Genomic DNA, 21,580 nt, shown 5'->3' with positions numbered 1-21,580 from the left:
ATAAGATAACTAACCCTGATTTAAGCTTTTACAGGATTCCAAGATTCAAAACGGAGCCAAAGAGATGTCATAGTTGGCTTAAAGCTATTAACAGACAGGAGGGCTCCCTAGCCATGGGGACCTTATGGGATCCCGATACTATTCACATCTACACTATATGGACAAAAGTATTTGGCCACACCTGTTTTTCAGGGTTTGGTCTATGCCCCTTATCTCCAGTGAAGGGCAATCTTAATGCTTCAGTAACTTTGTGGCAACAGTTTGGGGAAGGTCCTTTTCTATTCCAACATGTCTGTGCCCCAGTGCACAAAGCAAGGACTATAAAGACATGCTTTGATGAGTTCGGTATGGAAGAACTTGACTGGCCCATACAGAGCCCTGACCTCAAACCCATCGAGCACCTTTGGGATGAACTGGAATGGAGATTGCGAGCCAGGCCTTCTCGTCTAACATCAACAATGTCATTACAGTCCCTGTTGGTGTAATGGTCAGGTGTCCGACTACTTTTGTCCATATAGTGTATGTGTGCAGCAGACATTTTGTGTCACGTAGGTCAAAAAGTTAATTCTCTGAGAATTTGTTGTTAAAAATTTGTATATGATTGATTCCAATTCCCCAGATATATTCGTTTAGCTAGTTAGCTAGCTAGCTATCTAGCTATGGTAGCTTGCTGTAGGTTAGCTAGCTAGCTAGCTACCAAAGTACTCAATCTATGGATTGAGAAACAGATGGGCTCCCCCTCTGACCTGGGTTCTTCCTATTAGTCAGGGAGTTTTTCCTTGCCACTGTCACCTTTGGCTTGCTCTGAGGGGGTATCAGGCCTGGAATACCGATGTAAAGCTGCTTTGTGACAACTCATGTTGTAGAAAGCGCTATATAAATAAATTGAACTGAATTGGTCAATCTTCATGTTTGCAAGGACTAAATGGCTTATCCCCACCCGTTAGTCACTTTTAATAAAGCCTTCTGAAAAGTGCATGCAGAGAATAACATTGTAATCAGGGTTTGACATTTAGCTACCAGTCACTGCAGCTAGTTGATTTTGAAAGTTAACAATTAGTCACCAGTCATCATTTTCACCAGCCAAAGTCTTTATGCCTCAAGTGTAACTGCAATTTCTATTTAGACTTGAATCTTACATGACAGTATGGCAAGTTCATACAACATTGATTCAGATTGATACAGAACGTGGCTAATAGTATTAGTAGTGCTAATAATATGTAGCCTAATAGTAGGCTATAGACTTGAGCATTTTGATCACAACGTTAGCTAACGTTACCTATCTAGATGACAGTATTGACTAGCTTAGCCTACCTTGTGAATGTTACAAGTCAAAATAAGTGACGGCTGGCCACTTTGTGGGATCATTTTTCCACACTGATTTTGGGGACCACTAGGCTAAAAGGGACAGTGAGGGAGTCCAGTCAGAATTAGTTTCTCTATATATCTGGTCCTTTCTTTTGACAGAAGGGTATTGAAATAGGTTGGTGTTGAAATTTTATGTTAAAACCGTTTTAAGACGGGGTGTCCCACAATTTCCCATTTCAACTTCACAGAATGTTTTCCCCCACAAGGGGTGTGGTTTTCCCTCCGATGACGCATTGCGCTCTGTGAACGACAAAAAAGTTGTGTAGTCTGAACCCGGCATTACTTATCTACCAAACCAGAAACAGTTTAACAGCAAGCAACCGAACCACAAGTGACGTCATCAGACGACACGAGCAGGCAACGATTATCATCATTTACGAACGAACCCACAAACTGCAAAGCAGTTATCAACTTCTTATATTCGATAAGAAATAATTACCAACAACTTATTATTATTTTTTTGAAGTAGAAATTTAAAGAAGATAAATAAATGCCTTAAGGGCAACACAGGGCCGATACCGATGATTAAAATAACAATTTGGCTGATAGCCGATGCCGATAGCGATGTTAAGAAAGACCTGATGCACTTAGCTAATCTAGCTAGCTAAAACTCACTACAGACTACCTAGCTAGCTAGCTAACTATAATGTTGGTAGTGTGGTGGGGAAACTCTCCTAGACTAGGCCAACTGGACTGGAGGCTCCCTCCACATTTGTGCTGTAACAATTCTAAGTTATATAATTTATACATTTACATTTATTTATTTAGCAGACACTTTTATCCAAAGCGACTTACAAAAGTGCATACATTTGTAATGATTACAGAACGTGAATTCCAGTGCCCAATAAAGAACAAATATAATTCTCAAGAGTCTGATGTAATTAGGTTTATTGCATATGGTGATCAATCACATACAGTAAACCGGGCTGGTCTGTACAGAGCAACACACACATTTACTCTCCCCAAGCATTCATTCACACCCCAAAAAAAGCTAGCTCATTGTTCATTAAAGCTACATTTCTCTTTTATTACTTTCACAAAACGTAATTGCTGAATAAGATGAAAACTTTCTCACAGTGGCCAGAGGTAAGGGGAGGGGGTATCAGGCGTATCCCTAACACAAGACACCAAGAGAAGTGAAGGTCAGGCAAAGATCTGCACCTGCACCAAGAGACGCAACATTATTTTGGCTTCTCTGTCACATGCACCCTGACTCATACAGAAACCTGTTGTTCCAGGTTCATATCTGCCTTGGGTGCTAAAAATATATATATGAATGACTATCCACTTTAACCTAGAATAACCCTAACCTAATGTAACCCACTGGCAATGCTTGCTTGTGAAACTCAAATTCCTCCCTTAAAGTCACCCCATCTTCTCCGTACACTATTGTTACTTCTTCACAGTCACACCACATTCTCCTGTTATCTCTCCAGCATGCCCCTGTGGTACATCAGCACATTTCTGTCTTCTTTTAAAAGGGAAAAAATATGCCACCTTAATTTTACATTTCCAGGGTTCACACACCTTAAAAATAAAAATAACTAATTACCTGCTTTAGCTTAACTGACATCTACTGGCAATGCTTATGAACTACACATGGATTTACTGCATGTGTATATACACATTCTCACGTTTCTTCCACCTCAATAGTACTGAACAAACAACCTCCCCCCTTACAGAGTCCAATTCTTCTTTATCTTACTCTCATGGTCCATCTCCTGGGCAATGTCTGGACAACGTCTAGTTGCCACACTAATGGGCCTTACTTTGTAGCTTACAGCATACAGTTCTCTCACAGCTGCACAACCCCCAACCGTCTCTTAAGTTTCTGCTCACATGCATACGAAGTATAATAGAATACATATTGTTTTTTAAGGCTAACATATTAGATTGTCTGGTTTCGTTATACACCTCCAGACCTTCACATGCATAGTAAAGATAGAGTAAATGGCTAATGTAATATATCAATAACTGTGATTAAAATAAAAAACTAACATATACTAGCAATGCTTATGATTTACATATGGGATATACACTTAGTCAAAAATTTTCCACCATGTGGTGACCTCACCACTCCCCGCCTCTACCGGTCAGACCAGAGGATCCCTTCCGTTCTTGTGCCTTCAATGTGCTGTATCAAATACAGAAATAACAATCTCCAAAATTAATACAAATTATGCCTCAAAGTCTGCAAATAGGTTTATTGTATATGGATCAGAAATCACATACAGTAAACCATGTGGAGCAAAACAGTCACACCCTCTCTTGAGACCCAGGTCTGAGAAAGCACCCCAAATCCCCTTTCTTTTATACCTTTTTCCTAACCCTTCCCATTGCTGAGCTCACCTGCCAGCTCCCACTCTCATGATCCACCCTCTTTTTCTCTTTTTGGTTTGATTGGGCTTTTACACAATTATTTATTTATTTCTCTCAATCATTCTTAGTTTTTCTTGGGATTTTCTACCAATATTTTCACGCCAAGCCAAGCTATATTTTTTAAAATGGGTGGCACTCTCCTAATTTTAGATTGGCAGTTGCCCAAGCTTCCTGGGTCCATTACACCTGTCCTGCAATGACCTTAAGCAAAGCATGGTGAACTTAATACAACCTTTTGGCAGTGAGCTCAAGTTAATACACAGTGTTGCTAAGATAACACAATTTTTCCTACCACAACCACAGTGGCTAGCTAACAGTACTAAAGTTGTCAGAACAGGTTGCTTGCAGTGTCTGTGGTAAAATTAACTATTTGGTCAGAAGAGATGTGATGAGGCTTTATTAGCTTGATAGCTAGCTAGCTATAGTAATATGACAGCTGAGCGAAGTGCGTGAAAGCCACATTAGCTAGCAAGCTATCTAGCATTCTACGTTGTTTTTATTGTAGCTAGCTAGCTATGTGTTTGTTTGCAAGGTGATATTTGTATTTGTCAGCGGAATGTGATAGTAACTAGCTAGTTTAGTTTATTGTTTTGTTTGTATTGTAGCTAGCTAGAGTTGTCTTTGTAAGGTGGTATTTGTACTTTTCAGCTGAATGTGCAAGTAGCTAGCTAGCTAATTTTGCTTTCATGAACTTTGTTAGCTATCAAACCAATACAGCTTCATCATGTCTCTTATGAACAAATAGTTATGAACAAGAAGGTTTGGCTAGGAGGAGCGCCGATCCTAAATTAAGTGTCTCAACCAGATAGTAGGATTCTGTGCCAAGTGCAAGAGGAGGTTTGATGATACAGAAAATGTGTTTAGGGTTGTAACATGAATGTGTAGAGTTCAGTGTTGGTTGAACTAAGATGCAGTTTGAACAGATGAATTTCAGTCAGGATTTAGAATGTACTTAATGAATATCTTAGCGAATCTGTAACTTGTAGCTCTCAATTTGTGTTCTGCATTTTGACAACTCCTTTTTAACTCAAAAAATGTACCATTTTTCCAGGGTGTTCTGCTCGAGCCTTTTTGATATTAACTGGAGAGGTAAGGTCAATGGGCATCTCTGCATCCCCCCTCTCCATCCCCTAGTTAGTAGCTGAGAGCTGCGTGTACATCTGCCACCTGTTAAAAATGAACAGATCACCTACTGAATATGGCCATTGTTCTGCATTGGTCCTGATATGTGTTGGATAAAATCTAAAGACCCTATTAGCTCTTTAAAGTATTCAGCCATAGAGCTGACTCAAATATATATGGAAATATTTATGCAAATTCAAATCACCAAAAATGACTATCTGGTCATGTTTCAACACTACCATAGAGAGGGTTTCAGAGAATTCAGACATGCATAATTGATTTGGTTTGAGAAGGGGATCAACCATGGCTCAGGAGGCTGGGAAGGTCCTTAATAGCTAAGAACATGATTATCTCAAAGGATGAGAAATCACAGAGATGGACATCATTGCACTGGAAATTATTCCTGTACATAACAGCTAATCATCCAGCTTTTCTGTGGAGCCTTAGGCCTGTGGAACTGATTGTAGTTGGTGGGGCAGGCTTCTATCAAAGGGGCAAGATCACCCTTTATTGGTCATGTTTCAGTAACCATTAAATAGTCCATATTATGGAGGGTTGCATTCACTAGACCACAGATAATATCAACATATGCCAATAGAGAGTGGTATCAGAGGGATGGCAGTGAATTTGCTGAAGTACATCCCATGTGCAACAGTAGCCCTAAGTGTATTTGAAGGTATTCTCACTGTTTGTGGTGTTAAAGAAGTTAACACTTGATACTGATGTAAGGTGGGAATGGGAGACGCCTGACAACATACGGACTGTGGCACACTAAAATAAGGGACTGTTGCTCAAGTAAGCATTCTTGGGCCATAAAAGACAAGCAATGTGTCCCCGCTCCTCCACACCAAGGAACTATACGACAGGATGGGTCACCAGGGGGTAGGGAGAGTCAGAGGGCACGGGATCTTGATGATCCCAAAACTTTCAGGGACCCTTCCTCCTGACCAGTAGTGAAATCCCAACCTGCAACTATCAACTATTATTTCTGTATATTCTTGTTTGGTTTAAGGTACACATGTACCTGTATATTCATGTTTGGTTTAAGGTACACATGTCTTGTTTGGTCTCATTTTGATCCATACGATGCGAGTAGCAAAGGGGTGATAGTTCTATAACAGTAGAGGGTCTCCTAACCCTTAGTCTAAAAAACCGCTCTGCAAGATGAAAGAATGAACACCAATGCACATGCCCCAAATAACGGGACAAGAATAAACACCGGCACCAATCAATAGCCAGATAAGGACAAAACCTAGTGGGGCTCTGTCCATGACCCCACCTCATGTGCTGACCAACTCCTTATGGTTTGGGTATATAAAGGGAAAGATTTCTTCACTCAGGGAGCCCGTCAGAACGTCCTCCTGCGCATTAAGCATATAGCCATGTGACTCCGTATAGGGAGCTCGTCAGAACGGCCTCCTGCGCATTAAGCGTATAGCCATGTGACTCCGTATAGGGAGCCCGTCAGAACGGCCTCCTGCGCATTAAGCGTATAGCTATGTGACTCCGTATGGGAGCACCGTTAGTACGCACTCCTGCGCATCAAGCGTATAGCCACGTGACTCCGCATTGGTAAGCTGTGTATATTTGCCATCATTTGCACTCTGCCATACTGTTTACTGTAATGCGGGAATTTCTACTTGATTGGAACACTTTTAATTGGAACAGTTTGGATTAATAAAAATATTAGCCTTAACCTTTGTTTGTGACTTCTCATTTGGCCATTTCTAACGACGCACGTAGCAGGATTCGAGGTTTTTCCGTATGTTCTTGCCGTACCGCTCGAAACCCACTGATACTTACGCTCATAGTCAGTCTTAAGTATTGCACTATTCTGACGAGTCTGCAGTCCCTAGGTGGGCCGCCTAATGTATATTCTATAACTTAGAATATAATACGGCAGCGAGTTATATTAAATGTGCTGGTATGGTATCCTACGTCGTGGACTATGTAGCCTGATCACCTACAAGCCAAAGCAAACTAAGAATTCCTGGGATGCTAAGTAGAATTGGGAATTGGGGAACTAAAACGCAGGTTGGAATAAAATGGAGTCAGATTTGAGATATTTGATAGGCAGATTTTAACATCACTACTTCCAAAGACGCAAACGCACGCATCTGCCTTAAACAGCCACCACTTCCCTCATTGGTTGTGACTGGCTGTCCTACACTGAGACCTTATGTGAGCTTCAGTAACTACAGGGAGGCTGAGTTTCTTCACCTATTGCAAGTGTTATTAATGTGTTTATAAATGCTCTTATCCAAATGAGAAATCTAAGAACAAACTAAAAACTTTTTCCAAAAAACACGCAAGTTGTGTTTTATTTGCATCTGTGGATCTAATTTCTATCTAATTTATAATTAACCCAAACTACTATATAACAAGAGAGCACCCACCAAAAAGAGTGTCTAACTTACAAACAGCTATCTCTGTATTATTGTAACAATGCTTCATATTCCTGAAAGTCCATCTGGATGAGAGGATCTTATAAATGATTCATTGTTATAATTTTGCTGTTTATGATGGTGTTGATGAAGACAGTTGATGATTCGTGGGATGTCAGTTGCCACTAAGCTTTTTTTACATCTGTGCAACCACAGTTGTACATCTGTGAACCTGAGTGCTAGGAAAGCGAGTGTGCTGAAAGTGATGTTCAACAGCCCCCACACAGCGGTTTAAACAGAAAAGGAGAGGATGACTCATCTAGAAGAGACTGTCACCTGTGAGTCAGGAAACTACAGATGTGCTTTCATGTTCTATTTCTGCTGACTCCCACTGGGTCTTTAGACACTGAAAATAGAACAGTGTATCTTTCTGCTACTCAGTCCATCTGGACTGCCAAGGCCCATGTATTTCAACATTCCTACATTTTTGTTTTCACACTGGGCTCATGTTAAAATACACAAGTGCTAATGCTAATAAGTTCAAATATGTTCATTTCCTCTTTCGTGTACATTCATGCATGCTGCAGTAATGTACACTAATCCTTTGCAGGTAATCCTCTGCTAAATGACAATAATGTAATTAAATGTGTGTGCAAAAAGTGACAAAGAGAAGAATTTTTGTGTGATCAGATATTGATTTTTTATTGTATCCACTGAAAGAAGACAGACATATGTTGGTTTAAGGAAAGAAACTGAATTTTAGGGGCTGCGGTGTATTCTGAGTGTAGACTGAGTGCTGCGGCCTGGTTTCGAACCCGACCGTGTCACTAGCCGACAGTGACCGGGAGCTCACAGGCAGAACACATTGGTTTCTGTCGGGGATAGGGGTGAGTACGTCGGCTGGGGTTTCGGTCCCTGCTGGTTGATTGGGTGTGTGTGGTCCACGTGCCAAAGCTGCATACGAAATGTCTTCATCCAACTCATCTCTGTGCTAGCTTAGCTTGTGGACCGCAGTGAGAAAAGAAGCAGAGGCTGACATCACGTGTCTCAAAGGAGGGCACGTGCTTGTCCACACTCTCCCGGATTGACAGTAGGAATTGTACAATGGGAACGAACATTGATCATGATGAATTGGACATTTCAGAATTCGGGGAATTGGCCATTCCAAATTGAGGAGAAAATGGAAAAGGAAAAAAAACTGAATTTTGAACAATTTGGTTTTCTCAATGACAAATAAGAATCATTTAAAGCTCCCCATTATATTGTATACAGCTCAATTTTTAGATTTTTAAATATGACACAGACAAAGGGCTCCATGGGGTTTTTCCTAACATCTCACAAGTCATTAACCTAATCAGTCAAGGTAGCACTATAATCAGAGCATCAATCTTCTAATAAATCACTAGTTACCATGAAGACAGAGTTCATAAATGGCAGCTCACATGTTCCACTTTTCCATTTCCAGATGATGACTTATGAACTGATGGGCAAAATGGTTTTGATTCTGGCCCTCTCTGTGGCATTTGGGTTCAGCCCCTAGCATAGACAAGAACAGCACTACTACAAAAATATGAGGGGGAAAATCTAAGATTAAAGAGAAAGAGAAATTGTTCATACAGAAGGTCATCTTACATAATATAATTCACTTCACAGCACAAATCTAGAATAGTTTATGTCATTTATATAGAAACAATATACTACATGATAAAATGTTGCACACTTTGATAAGAGGAAATGAGAATCTGTGAAATGTCATGGACATTAACATCAATGACTGTGCAATGCTTTACTAATGCCACTGCTGTTGGACAGGGATGTGCAGCTGCACTCTGATTGGTAATTTTGTAAGCTGCGTGCACACTGTGCACTTAGAACTGCTGAGAGAGAGAACTGAGAATCAAGAGTTACCATCATTACCATGATTGCTACATTGAAAGGCCTCTCCAACCTGAAAGAGAATGTTCATTTATGCTGCTCAGATGGCAGTGTATACTACATGAAGTGTAGTTCATCTGCCATTTAAATGGCAATCCCATAAAAATGAACGTGCCACTCAAACTCTTCATCTGATTCACAGCTGTGTAGGGTGGGTGTGTGCTGCGATGCTATTGGTGGAGTGCCATGCTTTGTCAGTCCAGGCCTGGCCATTGTTCCGGCAATGTTCCTGTGTACAGACGTACAAGGAACTTTGAATGAAAACTTGAATGATACAGAGCAATGGTTTATTTGAATTTAAAATGAAGTGTCAGACACATTTCCCAGCCGTAGGGCTTAGTGCTGTGACGTTCTGCTCTGTGTCCCTTGTTTCTGTTGGCTCAGAGCAATATTTTCAGACACTAAATGCAGGGTGGAAGTGAGCGATGCTTACATGATTTAAACTGATTGCAGCAGTGTTGGATTTCACGGTAAAGCACGGGCATGAGCAACCACAAAGAACAACAACAAAAAATCCAGCAGAGGATTGATTACGTAAAACCACACTGAAGCAGGAATCGGCTTCCTTTTCAGGATACCCTGTGAATTGCCAACTGTTGAGGTATCTGAGGAGTGTCCAATCACATGATTCTCTCCCTGTCAGGTATCAGGGGCTGGCTGAACGTTCTGCACTTTCAATAGGGTGATGGGGACCTTCCTCTCCCCGGGGGCAGGCACCCAGGTGACAGGATGGGAGTTGGCCTGCGGCTCAGCCAGCCTCTCCCAGAAGCGTTGCTGAGGGTGCTGCTCCTCCTTGGAATCACCAGGGGTGAACGTGGACAGCAGCACCCTGACGGCCATTAGGCCCCCCCCCCCCCGATGCAGAAGAGAGCAGCCCCTGCCAGCTTGCAGATGTACAGCACCCGGTTGTAGCGTGCTGCCTGGCTGTCCACAAACAGCAACTCCTGCTCACCAAAGGACTCAATTTTGGGTGTGACAGCGTAGCCCCCGGTGAGCACTGATGACAATTATCAGGGTTCCAAATGTGAGACAGACCTGAGGGAGAGGGAGCAACACAGTAGGGTAATGTGGCAAAGGGACTAGGCAGCACAAATGCAACCCTATACAACTTGAGCTCATCTCGCTAAATGTTTCCTGTTACATGCCATTCACTAACAATACAGTCACAGCCCTGACTGATAATATGTGCTTCCTCTGGTCTTACTATACTCACAACAATTTCATACACTATATCAGTGTTTCTCAACCCTGATCCTGGGGACACCCTGTTTATGCTGGTTTTCTACTAATTTCTAGTTTCGACTAATTAGGATTCATCAAGCTGTTAACTGAATGCTGATCTGCATTTGAGATCTCTTACCTAGTGTTTTCCTCTGAATTTGTAATAACAGACATGGTTTGTTGAACCTGTGTTTGTTATTGTAATAGAAGAATATGAGTCAAAGTGTCTCTGGAAGTGTTTGTTGTTTTCATGGCCTTAATGAAATTGGTCATACGGACTCAACTTTGCTGATGAAGGGCACATTGGTGTGATAATGGCAGGTGTTCATTTTTATTGATTGTACTTGAGTGTACTTTGTTGTGATTGGTTCAAGGGGGCCTTGAAAAATTGAGTGAACAAATTGAATAGCTAATTAAGATGAACACAGACAATGAGAACTCAATTATTTAAAGTAAACAACTTTTTTTTATATTTTACCAGGCAATGCTGACACAATAGGAGGAAAAACAGCACATGCTGTGTGTCTCCACGACCAGGGCTGAGACAAACTGAGTTAAATGAGCTCAAATCCAGGTCAGTATTCAATTAACATCTTAATTAATCCTAATTAGGAGAGCTCTGTTGGAGGGAAAACCAATAAACACTGTGGGGTTCCAGGCCTGGGGATGAGAAATGCTGCACTAGACCGCCAGTGATGACACTCAGTGGTAAAGACTGAACAATAGTAAATAAGGCTTCATGCACAGTCACAGTTACCATTAGGGCTGGGTATCGAGGCTACGTACTTCTAAAGCACCGACCGAATAACGTCGGTACTACCGAGTATCGAAATCTGTTTACGCATTCAGTGCTACATTTCGGTAAGGACTCCCTATTAGCTTTCTCATTTAAGGCTTGCTCACAAAGAAATTCTAGTTTGATCGTTCAACAAATATCAGAAAGTTCTGATTGGCTGACATCGTGCAGCACTGCATACACCAGGAAGATTGGAATCAAACCTATAATATAATCATATCGTAACAAAGACACAAATAAATTATTGCAATGTGAAAGAATGGTTACACAGAACACAGCTATAAAATTAATCAAACAGTGAGGAGCCTGGTATTATGATTAACAATCTGCATGACAACATACTGTATATTATTATTAGAACACGCGTACCCTAAGTACCACCGTTACTACCTAACGCATCTGTAGAATGCGCCGTAGACACGGTGAATATTAACGGCCTAACATTTACTCATGAGTATTTTAATAACTCCGGTATAAAAACCACCAACAGTACACGACTTGGATGTTTAATAATCAACTGTCATACATTTTCGTTACCAAAGACAGTAGCCCAACAGTACTAGACAGAAGGTACCAAAACACAGTAGCCCGCCCCTACATAAACTGTCGTGCGATATGTATCAATGGGCTTGGTAAAATGGGCTACTCCTGATTAAATCGTGTCCTATGGTTTGCGTGCTAAAATAAGACGAACATGTAAAATGTATATTTAAATTATGTATTTTCCCCGCAAAATTTTCCATTGATTCTGAAATATGACCAGGTGACACATATACACAAACGTATACAAATCTTTTACAGATATTAACAAACAACATAAGCTGACTGGAGTCTGTGGCATACATGCATGGTAAGTTTACTATAGGCTGCATTCACAGTAACTGATTTTCGAAGTATTTTTATATAATGTTAAGCCGCGTCATTCTCTTTACACAAAACTACTACACATTAAATTGCTGTCTGTAGTGGTGACCCTACGTAACGTAATACGTGACGCCAGAACATAGCATGGATGTCGACAACGATTAACTTGAACGCATGTAGTCTATCGCAACTGTAAATAACCCCTACCACTCGTATAGGAGTGATCATAAACAAATACTAGAGTACAACTTTGACACCGTATAATTTACACACATGCACGTCTAAACAACATTTTGCAATTTATTACAATGCACAAAAGACATTTGATGCTATGCCTTAATGTTACGAAAAAAACACATTTACTTGTTCGTGCATTTCAACAGTTTTCGATGGAAATGTCTTCATAGTGCCTAATGAATCAAAGTTCACTTCGATGAAACCCCGATGGGTCAAAGCATCTTATTCACAAAACCGTACAATGTCCAAAATTCTGAGACAATCAAAAACTATAATGTCTCGAACATTGTCAAATGTATCCTCATCATGTCTGTCACGCATTATTCCATATCCTGAAGGGGAATAATAACAGTCTTAACCAGCCAGGAGCTTTCTTGCCGCTTTCCCCTCACCTCGGTCCCATAAATCCGCGTTTTTCCCTCACTGGCAATCGGTGATTCAGACATTCACACACCCTCGTGCGCAGGCGCATATTCCATTCCTGGTAACAGGCCATGAGAGGGGGTGTTGTTGACGTGTCCATGCAAAGTGAGTGTGTCGTAGTGATGGGAATTCCGGCTCTTTTTTGTGAGCCGGATCATTTGGCTCGGCTCAGCTCAGCAATAAGAGCCGGATCTTTAGGCTCCCAAACGGCTCTTCATTTAGTACCACTTCTGGCTTTTATAATTCAGCCAAATTTAGCAGTGACCTATGATTGGTTATGTGTGCATGTATATCACTTAAATTATTCAATGTAATTATACTAAACCTAATAATTTCCAGAAAACCATTATTTTACATTAAGTTTGGTATAAAAACATCAAACACTATTACACGTGTATTGAACGTTTTATTTATATTGAACGTTGTAAATTAGCGTTTCGCTCCAAAAACTAAACACAGTTCATCTGGTCCTCCTGCATAAATGTATGTTATACTTCTAACATTCAGTCAGTGCGTGGAGTGCCTGTGGCCGAGCAGTGTGGCGATAAGATCATCCTATTATTCTGTCTTGTATTAATTAACAAAAAAAAAAAAAAAAAGAGAGAAAGAAATCGGCTCTCAGACGGGAGCCAGCTCATAGAGCTGACTTGTTCGCGACCGACACAGCACTAGTGTGTTGGGAGAGTGCATAGGGCACCTTGTCAAGGTCACACTTTAGGAATCGGGCAATGTGAAATGAAAAGAATTTAATATATAGGCACGACACCAATCGGGCCAGAATTTGTCAACGCACTGTATCTTACCATGTGTTACATCAACCGGATTTTATAGTTGTGTAAATATAACGCAGCTGTAAGTATCCTATCAACACAAGTAGACTACTAACTGCAAAATATGAGGATACATAAGAAAACAGTTTAAACCGGGACCAGCACAGGACACAAAAATCTTTTGGGGTTCTTTATTCCATTAGTTAGAATGGACCTTTCCTTCTTTACCAAATAAAATAAATAAAAGTACCGAGAGCGTTGTTTCTTATTATTTCTTTCTCTTTCAAGAATTGCAAAAAAAATATATCAAATGGTTTCACGTCATACATGTACAGGTAACAAATAACCGTTAGCTCTCCATGTAAGGGTTCTTCAAATTCTATCATTGAGCATAATACAAAGTTTGTAGTACATAAAATAAAATACAAAAGAAACAACATAAAATACGGTAGTGGCCCACTCTAATAGGGACAAGAAAACTGAACATAACTGTTGGCATGTTCATAAGGAAATGCAATACAGTGCTAACATGACAAAACTGAACATCACACTGTACATTTTTACTTACCATTACAGTCTGAAATACACATATTAGTTAACAAAGTTCCCAAATTATCTTACCACGCAAACAATTCACCAAGGTCACTCTCAAACGCTGCACTGTGATGTCACTCTCTTGTCCTGCGCTGCTACTGCAAGACACATTAGCACGCCATTTAGTCATACAAAGAAAAAAAAAGTTTTCTCCAACAAAATATGTCTCTACATTCGAATACCAAATAAAAAGTTAGTAAACAAACGTTTCCACGTGTCTAAAGTACTTTTCTTTTAGGAGACAAATTCTCCACAGGTATCAGCAAAACAAGCCACAGCCAACCTGTATATCGTGAAACCTCCTAACATTTCCTCAGCCATGGTGCGCTAAAACCCAAAAATCTCAAACTGCACCTCATTATGTAGCCATATCTCCCATTATCTAGACAAGAAAATTGACATATTAAACATAAAAAGGAGAAAACCCTTACCCTGAACTCTCTCTCTCTCAGACTCTGATCAGAGCTCGTAACTCTGCCTTCAGGATGGGAGACAGCTCACTGTATAGCATTACCAGAGCCAACCTGAGAAGAGGCATCCAACATGCCAAGGAGGTCTACAGGAGGAAGATGGAGGGCTACCTCATGGACAACAACCCTCGGCAGATGTGGAGGGGCATCCAGGCCATAACCAACTACAAAGGCCAGAGCCCAACGACCACCAGCAGCAGCAGCACGCTGGCAGAGGAGCTGAACAGCTTCTTTGCCCGCTTTGAGACCACCACACACCTGCACACACTGCCTCCCCACCACCCCCGCACCCCCCCCCCCCCCCTCTCTCTCCAGGAGCATGAGGTGAGAAGGACACTGAGAGCAGTGAACCCCAGGAAAGCTGCTGGACCTGACGGCATCCCGGGGACTGCGGTCAAGGCAAGCGCAGACCAGCTGGCAGGGATCCTCACCAAGCTGTTCAACCTCTCCCTGACGCATGCCACCGTCCCTTCATGTCTGAAGGCCGCCACCATCATCCCCATTCCTAAAAAACCTGCCATAGACAGCCTCAGAGACTACAGACCCATAGCCCTCACGTCTGTAGTCATGAAGTGTTTTGAGCGGCTAGTCTCTCAGCACATCAGAGACTGCCTCCCTCCCTCCTTCGACCCCCACCAGTTTGCTTATAGAGCGAACCGATCTACAGAGGACGCCATCGCCATAACACTTCACAGAGCGCTGAGTCATCTGGAGAACCGGAAGAGCTATGTGAGGATGCTCTTCGTGGATTACAGCTCAGCGTTTAACACAATCATCCCGGACATATTAGTTACCAAACTGTTCAAACTGCAGATGGACCTCCCCACCTGCACCTGGATCAAACATTTTCTCACAAACCGCCCACAATTTGTCAGACTTGGCCCCCACCTCTCCTCCACGCTCACACTCAGCACTGGTTCTCCTCAGGGCTGCGTGCTGAGCCCCTTACTGTACACCCTGTACACTTATGACTGCGCTCCATCCCACCCAACCAACACCATCATTAAGTTTGCGGACGACACCACTGTGGTTGGGCTCATCTCCGATGGGGATGAGATGGCATACAAGGCTGAGACAGAGAAATTGTCTGTGTGGTGCTCACCACCTTCAGGTTTCTGGGCACCCACATCTCTGCAGATCTCTCCTGGACATCCAACACCAAGGCCTTAGTGAAGAAGGCTCAGCAGCGGCTGCACTTCCTGCGTGTCCTCAGGAAGAACAACCTGGACAAGAAGCTGCTGCTGGCCTTCTATCACTCGTCTGTGGAGAGCATATTAACATACTCTCTGGGGGTGTGGTACGCAGGCTCCACAGCTGAGGACAGGAAGGCTGTGCGGAGGGTTATTAACACCGCCCAAAAAATTATCGGCTGCACTCTGCCCTCCCTGGACGATATATCCAGATCCCACTGCCTCAGTAAAATTAAGGCCATCACAGGAGACCCCTCACATCCTGCCTATCACCTGTTTGACCTGTTGCCCTCCGGACGGCGCTTCAGGTCAATCAAGTCCCACAACACCAGACTAACCAATAGCTTCTTCCCCTGGACCATACGGACTGCTAACAAACACTGACCCCCCCCCAACCCTCTACCTCAATACAACTGTGCAATTCCACTGTGCACTTTAAGTAGTTTTTAAAAAGGCCATATTAATGCACAAGTTTTTCTTTATATTTCTTTTTATTTACAATGTGTCTTCTTTTTAAATTTGTATTTTACTGTATTGTACTGTATGAAATCAAAACCATCACCACCCGGGCTAACCAGAAGCCATGGCTGACAGGAGAAGTCCACAGGCTATTGAGGGCCCGAAATGCTGCCTTCAGAGCCGGTGACGACGCTGCACTGAAAACAGCCAGAGCCAACCTGTCCCGCGGCATCAGGAAAGCCAAAAAGCAGTTCACACAGAAGTTAGCACAGAACTTCAGTGACAGCAGAGACACAAGGAGCCTGTGGCAGGGGATCCAGACCATCACAGACTACAAGCCCCCACCATGGACCTGCGACAGCAACATCCCTCTGCTGAACAACCTCAATAACTTCTTCGCGCGCTTTGAAGCAGACAACTCCACACCTGCTCACAAATCACCACCCCCTCCTGATGACCAGGTCTTGTGCCTATCTCCAGCCAGCGTGAAGAGCTCCCTCTCCAGAATCAATGCCCGCAAAGCTGCTGGGCCCGACAACATACCTGGCCGTGTGCTGAAGGACTGTGCAGAGGAGCTCAAAGATGTCTTTACAGACATCTTCAACACCTCCCTGAGCCAGGCAGTTGTCCCTACCTGCTTCAAAGCAACCACAATAATACCTGTGCCAAAGAAGCCATCTCCATCCAGCTTCAATGACTACCGCCCTGTTGCACTGACGCCCATCTTAATGAAGTGCTTCGAACGGCTAGTCATGCAGCACATCAAATCCATCCTCCCTCCCTCCCTGGACCCATTCCAGTTTGCATATCGAGCCAACCGGTCCACAGACGACGCAATCTCCACTGCTATACACTCAGCCCTCACCCATCTGGAAAAGAAGGACTCATATGTGAGAATGCTGTTCATAGACTTCAGCTCAGCATTCAACACAATCATCCCCATGCAGTTAATTCAGAAACTGGATCATCTGGGCCTTAACACTTCCCTATGCAACTGGTTACTGGACTTCCTCACTGGAAGACCACAGGCAGTTCGGGTCGGCAACCACATATCCAGCAACATCATACTGAACACTGGAGCCCCTCAGGGATGTGTGCTTAGCCCCCTTCTCTTCACGCTGCTGACCCATGACTGCACACCAAAGTACAGCTCCAACATTTTCATCAAATTTGCGGATGACACAACTGTGGTGGGCCTCATCACCAACAAAGACGAGGCTAACTACAGGATGGAGGTGAGCCAACTTGCCAAGTGGTGCGGTGACAACAATCTCTCCCTGAATGTGACGAAAACAAAGGAGATGGTCGTCGATTTCAGGAGAGAGCACACCCAGCATCGTCCTTTGACCATCAATGGTGCAGCTGTGGAGAGGGTGAGTAGCACCAAGTTTCTGGGTGTGCACATAACAGAAGACCTCTCCTGGTCAAACAACACCACATCACTGGCTAAGAAAGCTCAGCAACGCCTCTACTTCCTCCGCAAACTGAGGAGAGCCAGAGCCCCAGTTCCCATCATGTGCTCCTTCTACCGAGGCACCATTGAGAGCATCCTTACCAACTGCATCACTGTGTGGTTTGGGAGCTGCACCACCGCCAACAGGAGACCCCTGCAGCGCATAGTGGATGCAGCAGAAAAGATCTCTGGTGCCTCACTCCCCTCCCCCTTGGACATCTACGACACGCGCCTAGCGCGTAAAGCACAGAGCATTGCTGCCGACCCCACTCATCCTTCGCACACGCTCTTCAGCCCCCTCCCATCGGGGAGGAGATTCAGAAGCCTCCAGGCCCGTACCTCAAGGTTGAGGGACAGCTTCATCCACCAGGCTGTTAGGAAGTTGAACTCTCTTCCCTCCCTCAGCCATCTGCTCCAACACAGGACTGAGCTTTGAACCCCCCCCCCCCCCCATACTGAAGCCTGGACTATTCTCCACCCATCCTTACTCCCAACATTAATCATCACACACACAATCACACAGATTTGCACAGTCACTTTACTTATATAAACAGTCTACATCGTATTCCTGTGGAATATGTAGTTATAGTTATATTTATATATTTTTATATTTATTCTCCATATTTATAAACCCACAATGTGCCTGAATGCCCTTGCTGTAAATATGTGTAATATGTGTAATTTGTAGAAATTCTTGTTCTTGTCTCTCAGTGTCTTCATTGTGTTATGTCGAACTGTTGTATTGTCACCGTGGGCCTGAGAGAAACGCAATTTCAATCCTTCGTATGTCCTGTGCATATTGGAGAATTGACAATAAAGTTGACTTTGACTTTGACTTTGATTTATTGTATTTTATTGTATATTTTGTATATTTTTTTTTCTATGTCATGTGCCTTATTTGTATTGTGTTTACATAAATGTTCCTCAGTGCGCTGTTGTTGCAGACCACCCACAATTTCGTTGCACGCCCACCGTGCAATGACAATAAAGTCTATTCTGATTCTGATTCTGATTCCATTTTAAACACCATTCCTCTGCCCGCCTGTTGTACCAGCTCCCCAGGGTTAAGACTGCACATGCGCAGAAACTCCAAGCTGGAATCTCTTATGGTGCATTTCCACCAAGCAGTACAGTACAGTTGAGTTCGTTACATAACGGTTTGGTACGGTAAACCCTGGTACGGCTTGTGTCTCTGTAACCCAGCTGTAATTTAGCCAGCTTGTGTTCGTTGATTTTTTTTCTTTTTCTAAATAGCTGCTGTCACTTTAAGAGTACGACAGGTCTGAGGAGTTGTGTGGTCCTTGCCTGAGTTTCACTATTGTACATAACCTTGCAATATTTTCTTGCCAAGTGAGCATGGTTATTTCTGTGTGTGATGTAATATGCTGTGCATTAAGTACAGTAGCTTCGAACTTGAGTAGGGAGACCGGGGACGATTGTAACACTTTTTGGTTCAGCACCTATAACTCGCAGAATATTTGTGTTAGAGCTCTCAAATTTTGACACAAAGTACCCTTATTTGTCTACTGCAAATAGCAATGTTTCCAACTTCTCCAGCTATATCACAGATTTCATTAATTGATGTCAAGTACAAGGAGTTCCATTGTTACAACCTGCCCCACTACCGGGGTAAGTTGTAACACAACCTGGGGTAAATTGTAACAATAAGAGTGAGGAATTAAAAATTGAGACCACACCACAAAATATGCATCTAAATCAGTTTATTGTGCATACGCCAAACACTTCAACATCTTCCTGTGGTTCACCAAGAACAAAAAAACTCACCACTGACTTTTAAATCACTAACAATGACTGTAATCCACAATAATGAACTGTTGCTGATAGGCCTACCGTTAAAACTTTAGAGGAACTTTCTTCTAGAACATATGTAGGCTACTAGGCTTAACGAAGAACAGTGTCATTGTGTTTGTATTTGCCCTTGACAGTTGTGCTGACCCTTTTAACTTTAGAAGAGATTTCTTTCTTCATGAGAACATCAGCTATGCAGTGAACAAAAAGTGTGTGTGTGTGTGTGTGTGTTATCCATTTAATTGGAGTTGCAGTGGTGACAGATGTATGTAGGTCTGCCAGGGGTGCAGTCTTCGTGGGCCCAGAACTTGCAATTTACACATTTGATCCACTTTTCTTTGAGTTTGGAATTTCCAAAGGGCTCCATGCACACGATGCAGAAATCTTCTGAAGTGTCCGAATCATCATCCTTGTCTTTCTTGGATCTCTTTTTGGCTGGCTTTCTCTCTGCGTAATTTTGTTTGGTTTGCCTCTTTCCAAAAATGGCCTTTTTCACATTTTTACTGTTCCTCTTCTTTTCTTCTTCCTCCAAGGCTTACTTAATTGGTGTATCTGTATAGATGTCTGACTGTCTCCTCCTCCTTGTGGTACCTGTGGTCTTTCTTGGTCCTGCTTTGGGAAATGGTCTTACAGTAGAGGGACTGAACACTTTAGTTGAGGACTCAGCAGGAGCAGAGGAGGAAGCTGCAGAAGACATCTGAGGCAGAGTGGAGGCTGCTGTGTCAGCAGAAGACATCTGAGGCAAAGTGTAGGCTGCTGTGTCAGCAGAAGACATCTGAGGCAAGGTGGAGGCTGCTGTGTCTGCAGAGGACGTCTGAGGCAGGGTGGAGGCTGTGGTGGCTGCAGAGGAATCTTGCTGGGAAGCTGCCGAAGCCATTGAAGCTGGGTCTGGACGGTCAGTCACTTGGGAAGGTGCAAAGTCATGCTCCTGAAAAACATCTGGGTTAAATGGCCAAATGCCTGTGGATCTGAATCCAGCCTGTATGTTGCTGGGTGATGCAGCTGTTGGCAGAGCTATCCTCGCAAGACATGGCACATCATATATGGTCATCGTCTTGTCGGGATTCATCCTCATCCAGGCATCCCCAGCTGAGTTCACCATCTTCTTCAATGGACCATAGACACTTCGATCTAGCGGTTGAAGTTTGTGTGAGCAATGTGGGGGTAGAGAGAGTAGCATGATTCCATTTGCCTTGCAGTAATTAACTGCTTTCACTGAAATGTGTGAGCTGTGGTTGTCAAGCAGGAGTAACACCTTCTTCTCTGGACTTACCTAAGTATGCTTGGCAAAGTGCTCCAGGAACAAGAGAAAATCATTTTCTTGCATCCAGCCTGAACTATTACCACTCCCAGCACTACCAGGTGGTCCAAGGTGCACGAAGAAATCCTTGTATTTCTTGCGTTGGAAAATGAAGAAAGGTGGGATGACATTTCCCGGTGCTTGCACTGCACAGGCAACTGAAATTAAGGCACCTCTCTCAGCAGAAGTCATTGATCCAACCTGCTTCACTCCACGGCGTGCAACTACCCGGTTAGGTGTCTGGACAGTGGTAACACCGGTCTTGTCCATATTCCATATATCACATCCATCAAAGCTATACCTCTCAATACATTTACATTTATTCATTTGGCAGACGCTTTTATCCAAAGCGACTTACATATACAGCTGGATATTTACTGTGGCAACTGTGGGTTAAGTACCTTGCCCAAGGGTACAGCAGCAGTGTCCCAGCGGGGATTGAACCGACAACCTTTTGGTTACGAGTCCTGCTCCTTAACCAATATGCTACACTGCCGCCCACAATAACATCCCCAAGCTTCTTGAAAAATGCCTCCACATTTGTACGGTTAAAGCTTGTAGCTCACGCCAAGCTAATTGCCTCCGGGCTTCTCATGGACAAGTTAGAATGCCTTTTCATGAAGCCTGAGAACCAATCAGGACCTGCCATGTTGTTCTCATCCCATGACTGGGGGTGTTTGATGTTGTACTCCACTGTAAGTTGGTATGCAAACTTCCTGACCTAAAAGACAAAAATAAATAAATAAAAAATAATAAAAACTAATTTAGAATTACATTTAAATTTATCAATAAAAATAAAAATAGTA

At 42.9% G+C, this 21,580-nt stretch overlaps 1 protein-coding gene across 1 annotated transcript; it reads right to left on the bottom strand.

Annotated features, from left to right (window-relative positions):
* Positions 1–9,827: 9,827 nt before the first annotated feature.
* Positions 9,828–10,738, bottom strand: nrsn1 (neurensin 1). The gene is given in 4 exon segments (XM_036539594.1): positions 9,828–10,043; positions 10,046–10,187; positions 10,189–10,223; positions 10,685–10,738. Coding segments are annotated over 4 exon segments (447 nt in total).
* Positions 10,739–21,580: the final 10,842 nt, after the last annotated feature.

This window comes from Megalops cyprinoides, chromosome 10, assembly GCF_013368585.1.
Source record: "Megalops cyprinoides isolate fMegCyp1 chromosome 10, fMegCyp1.pri, whole genome shotgun sequence".
Taxonomy (NCBI): domain Eukaryota; kingdom Metazoa; phylum Chordata; class Actinopteri; order Elopiformes; family Megalopidae; genus Megalops; species Megalops cyprinoides.
This window is presented reverse-complemented; position numbering and strand designations above follow the sequence as displayed.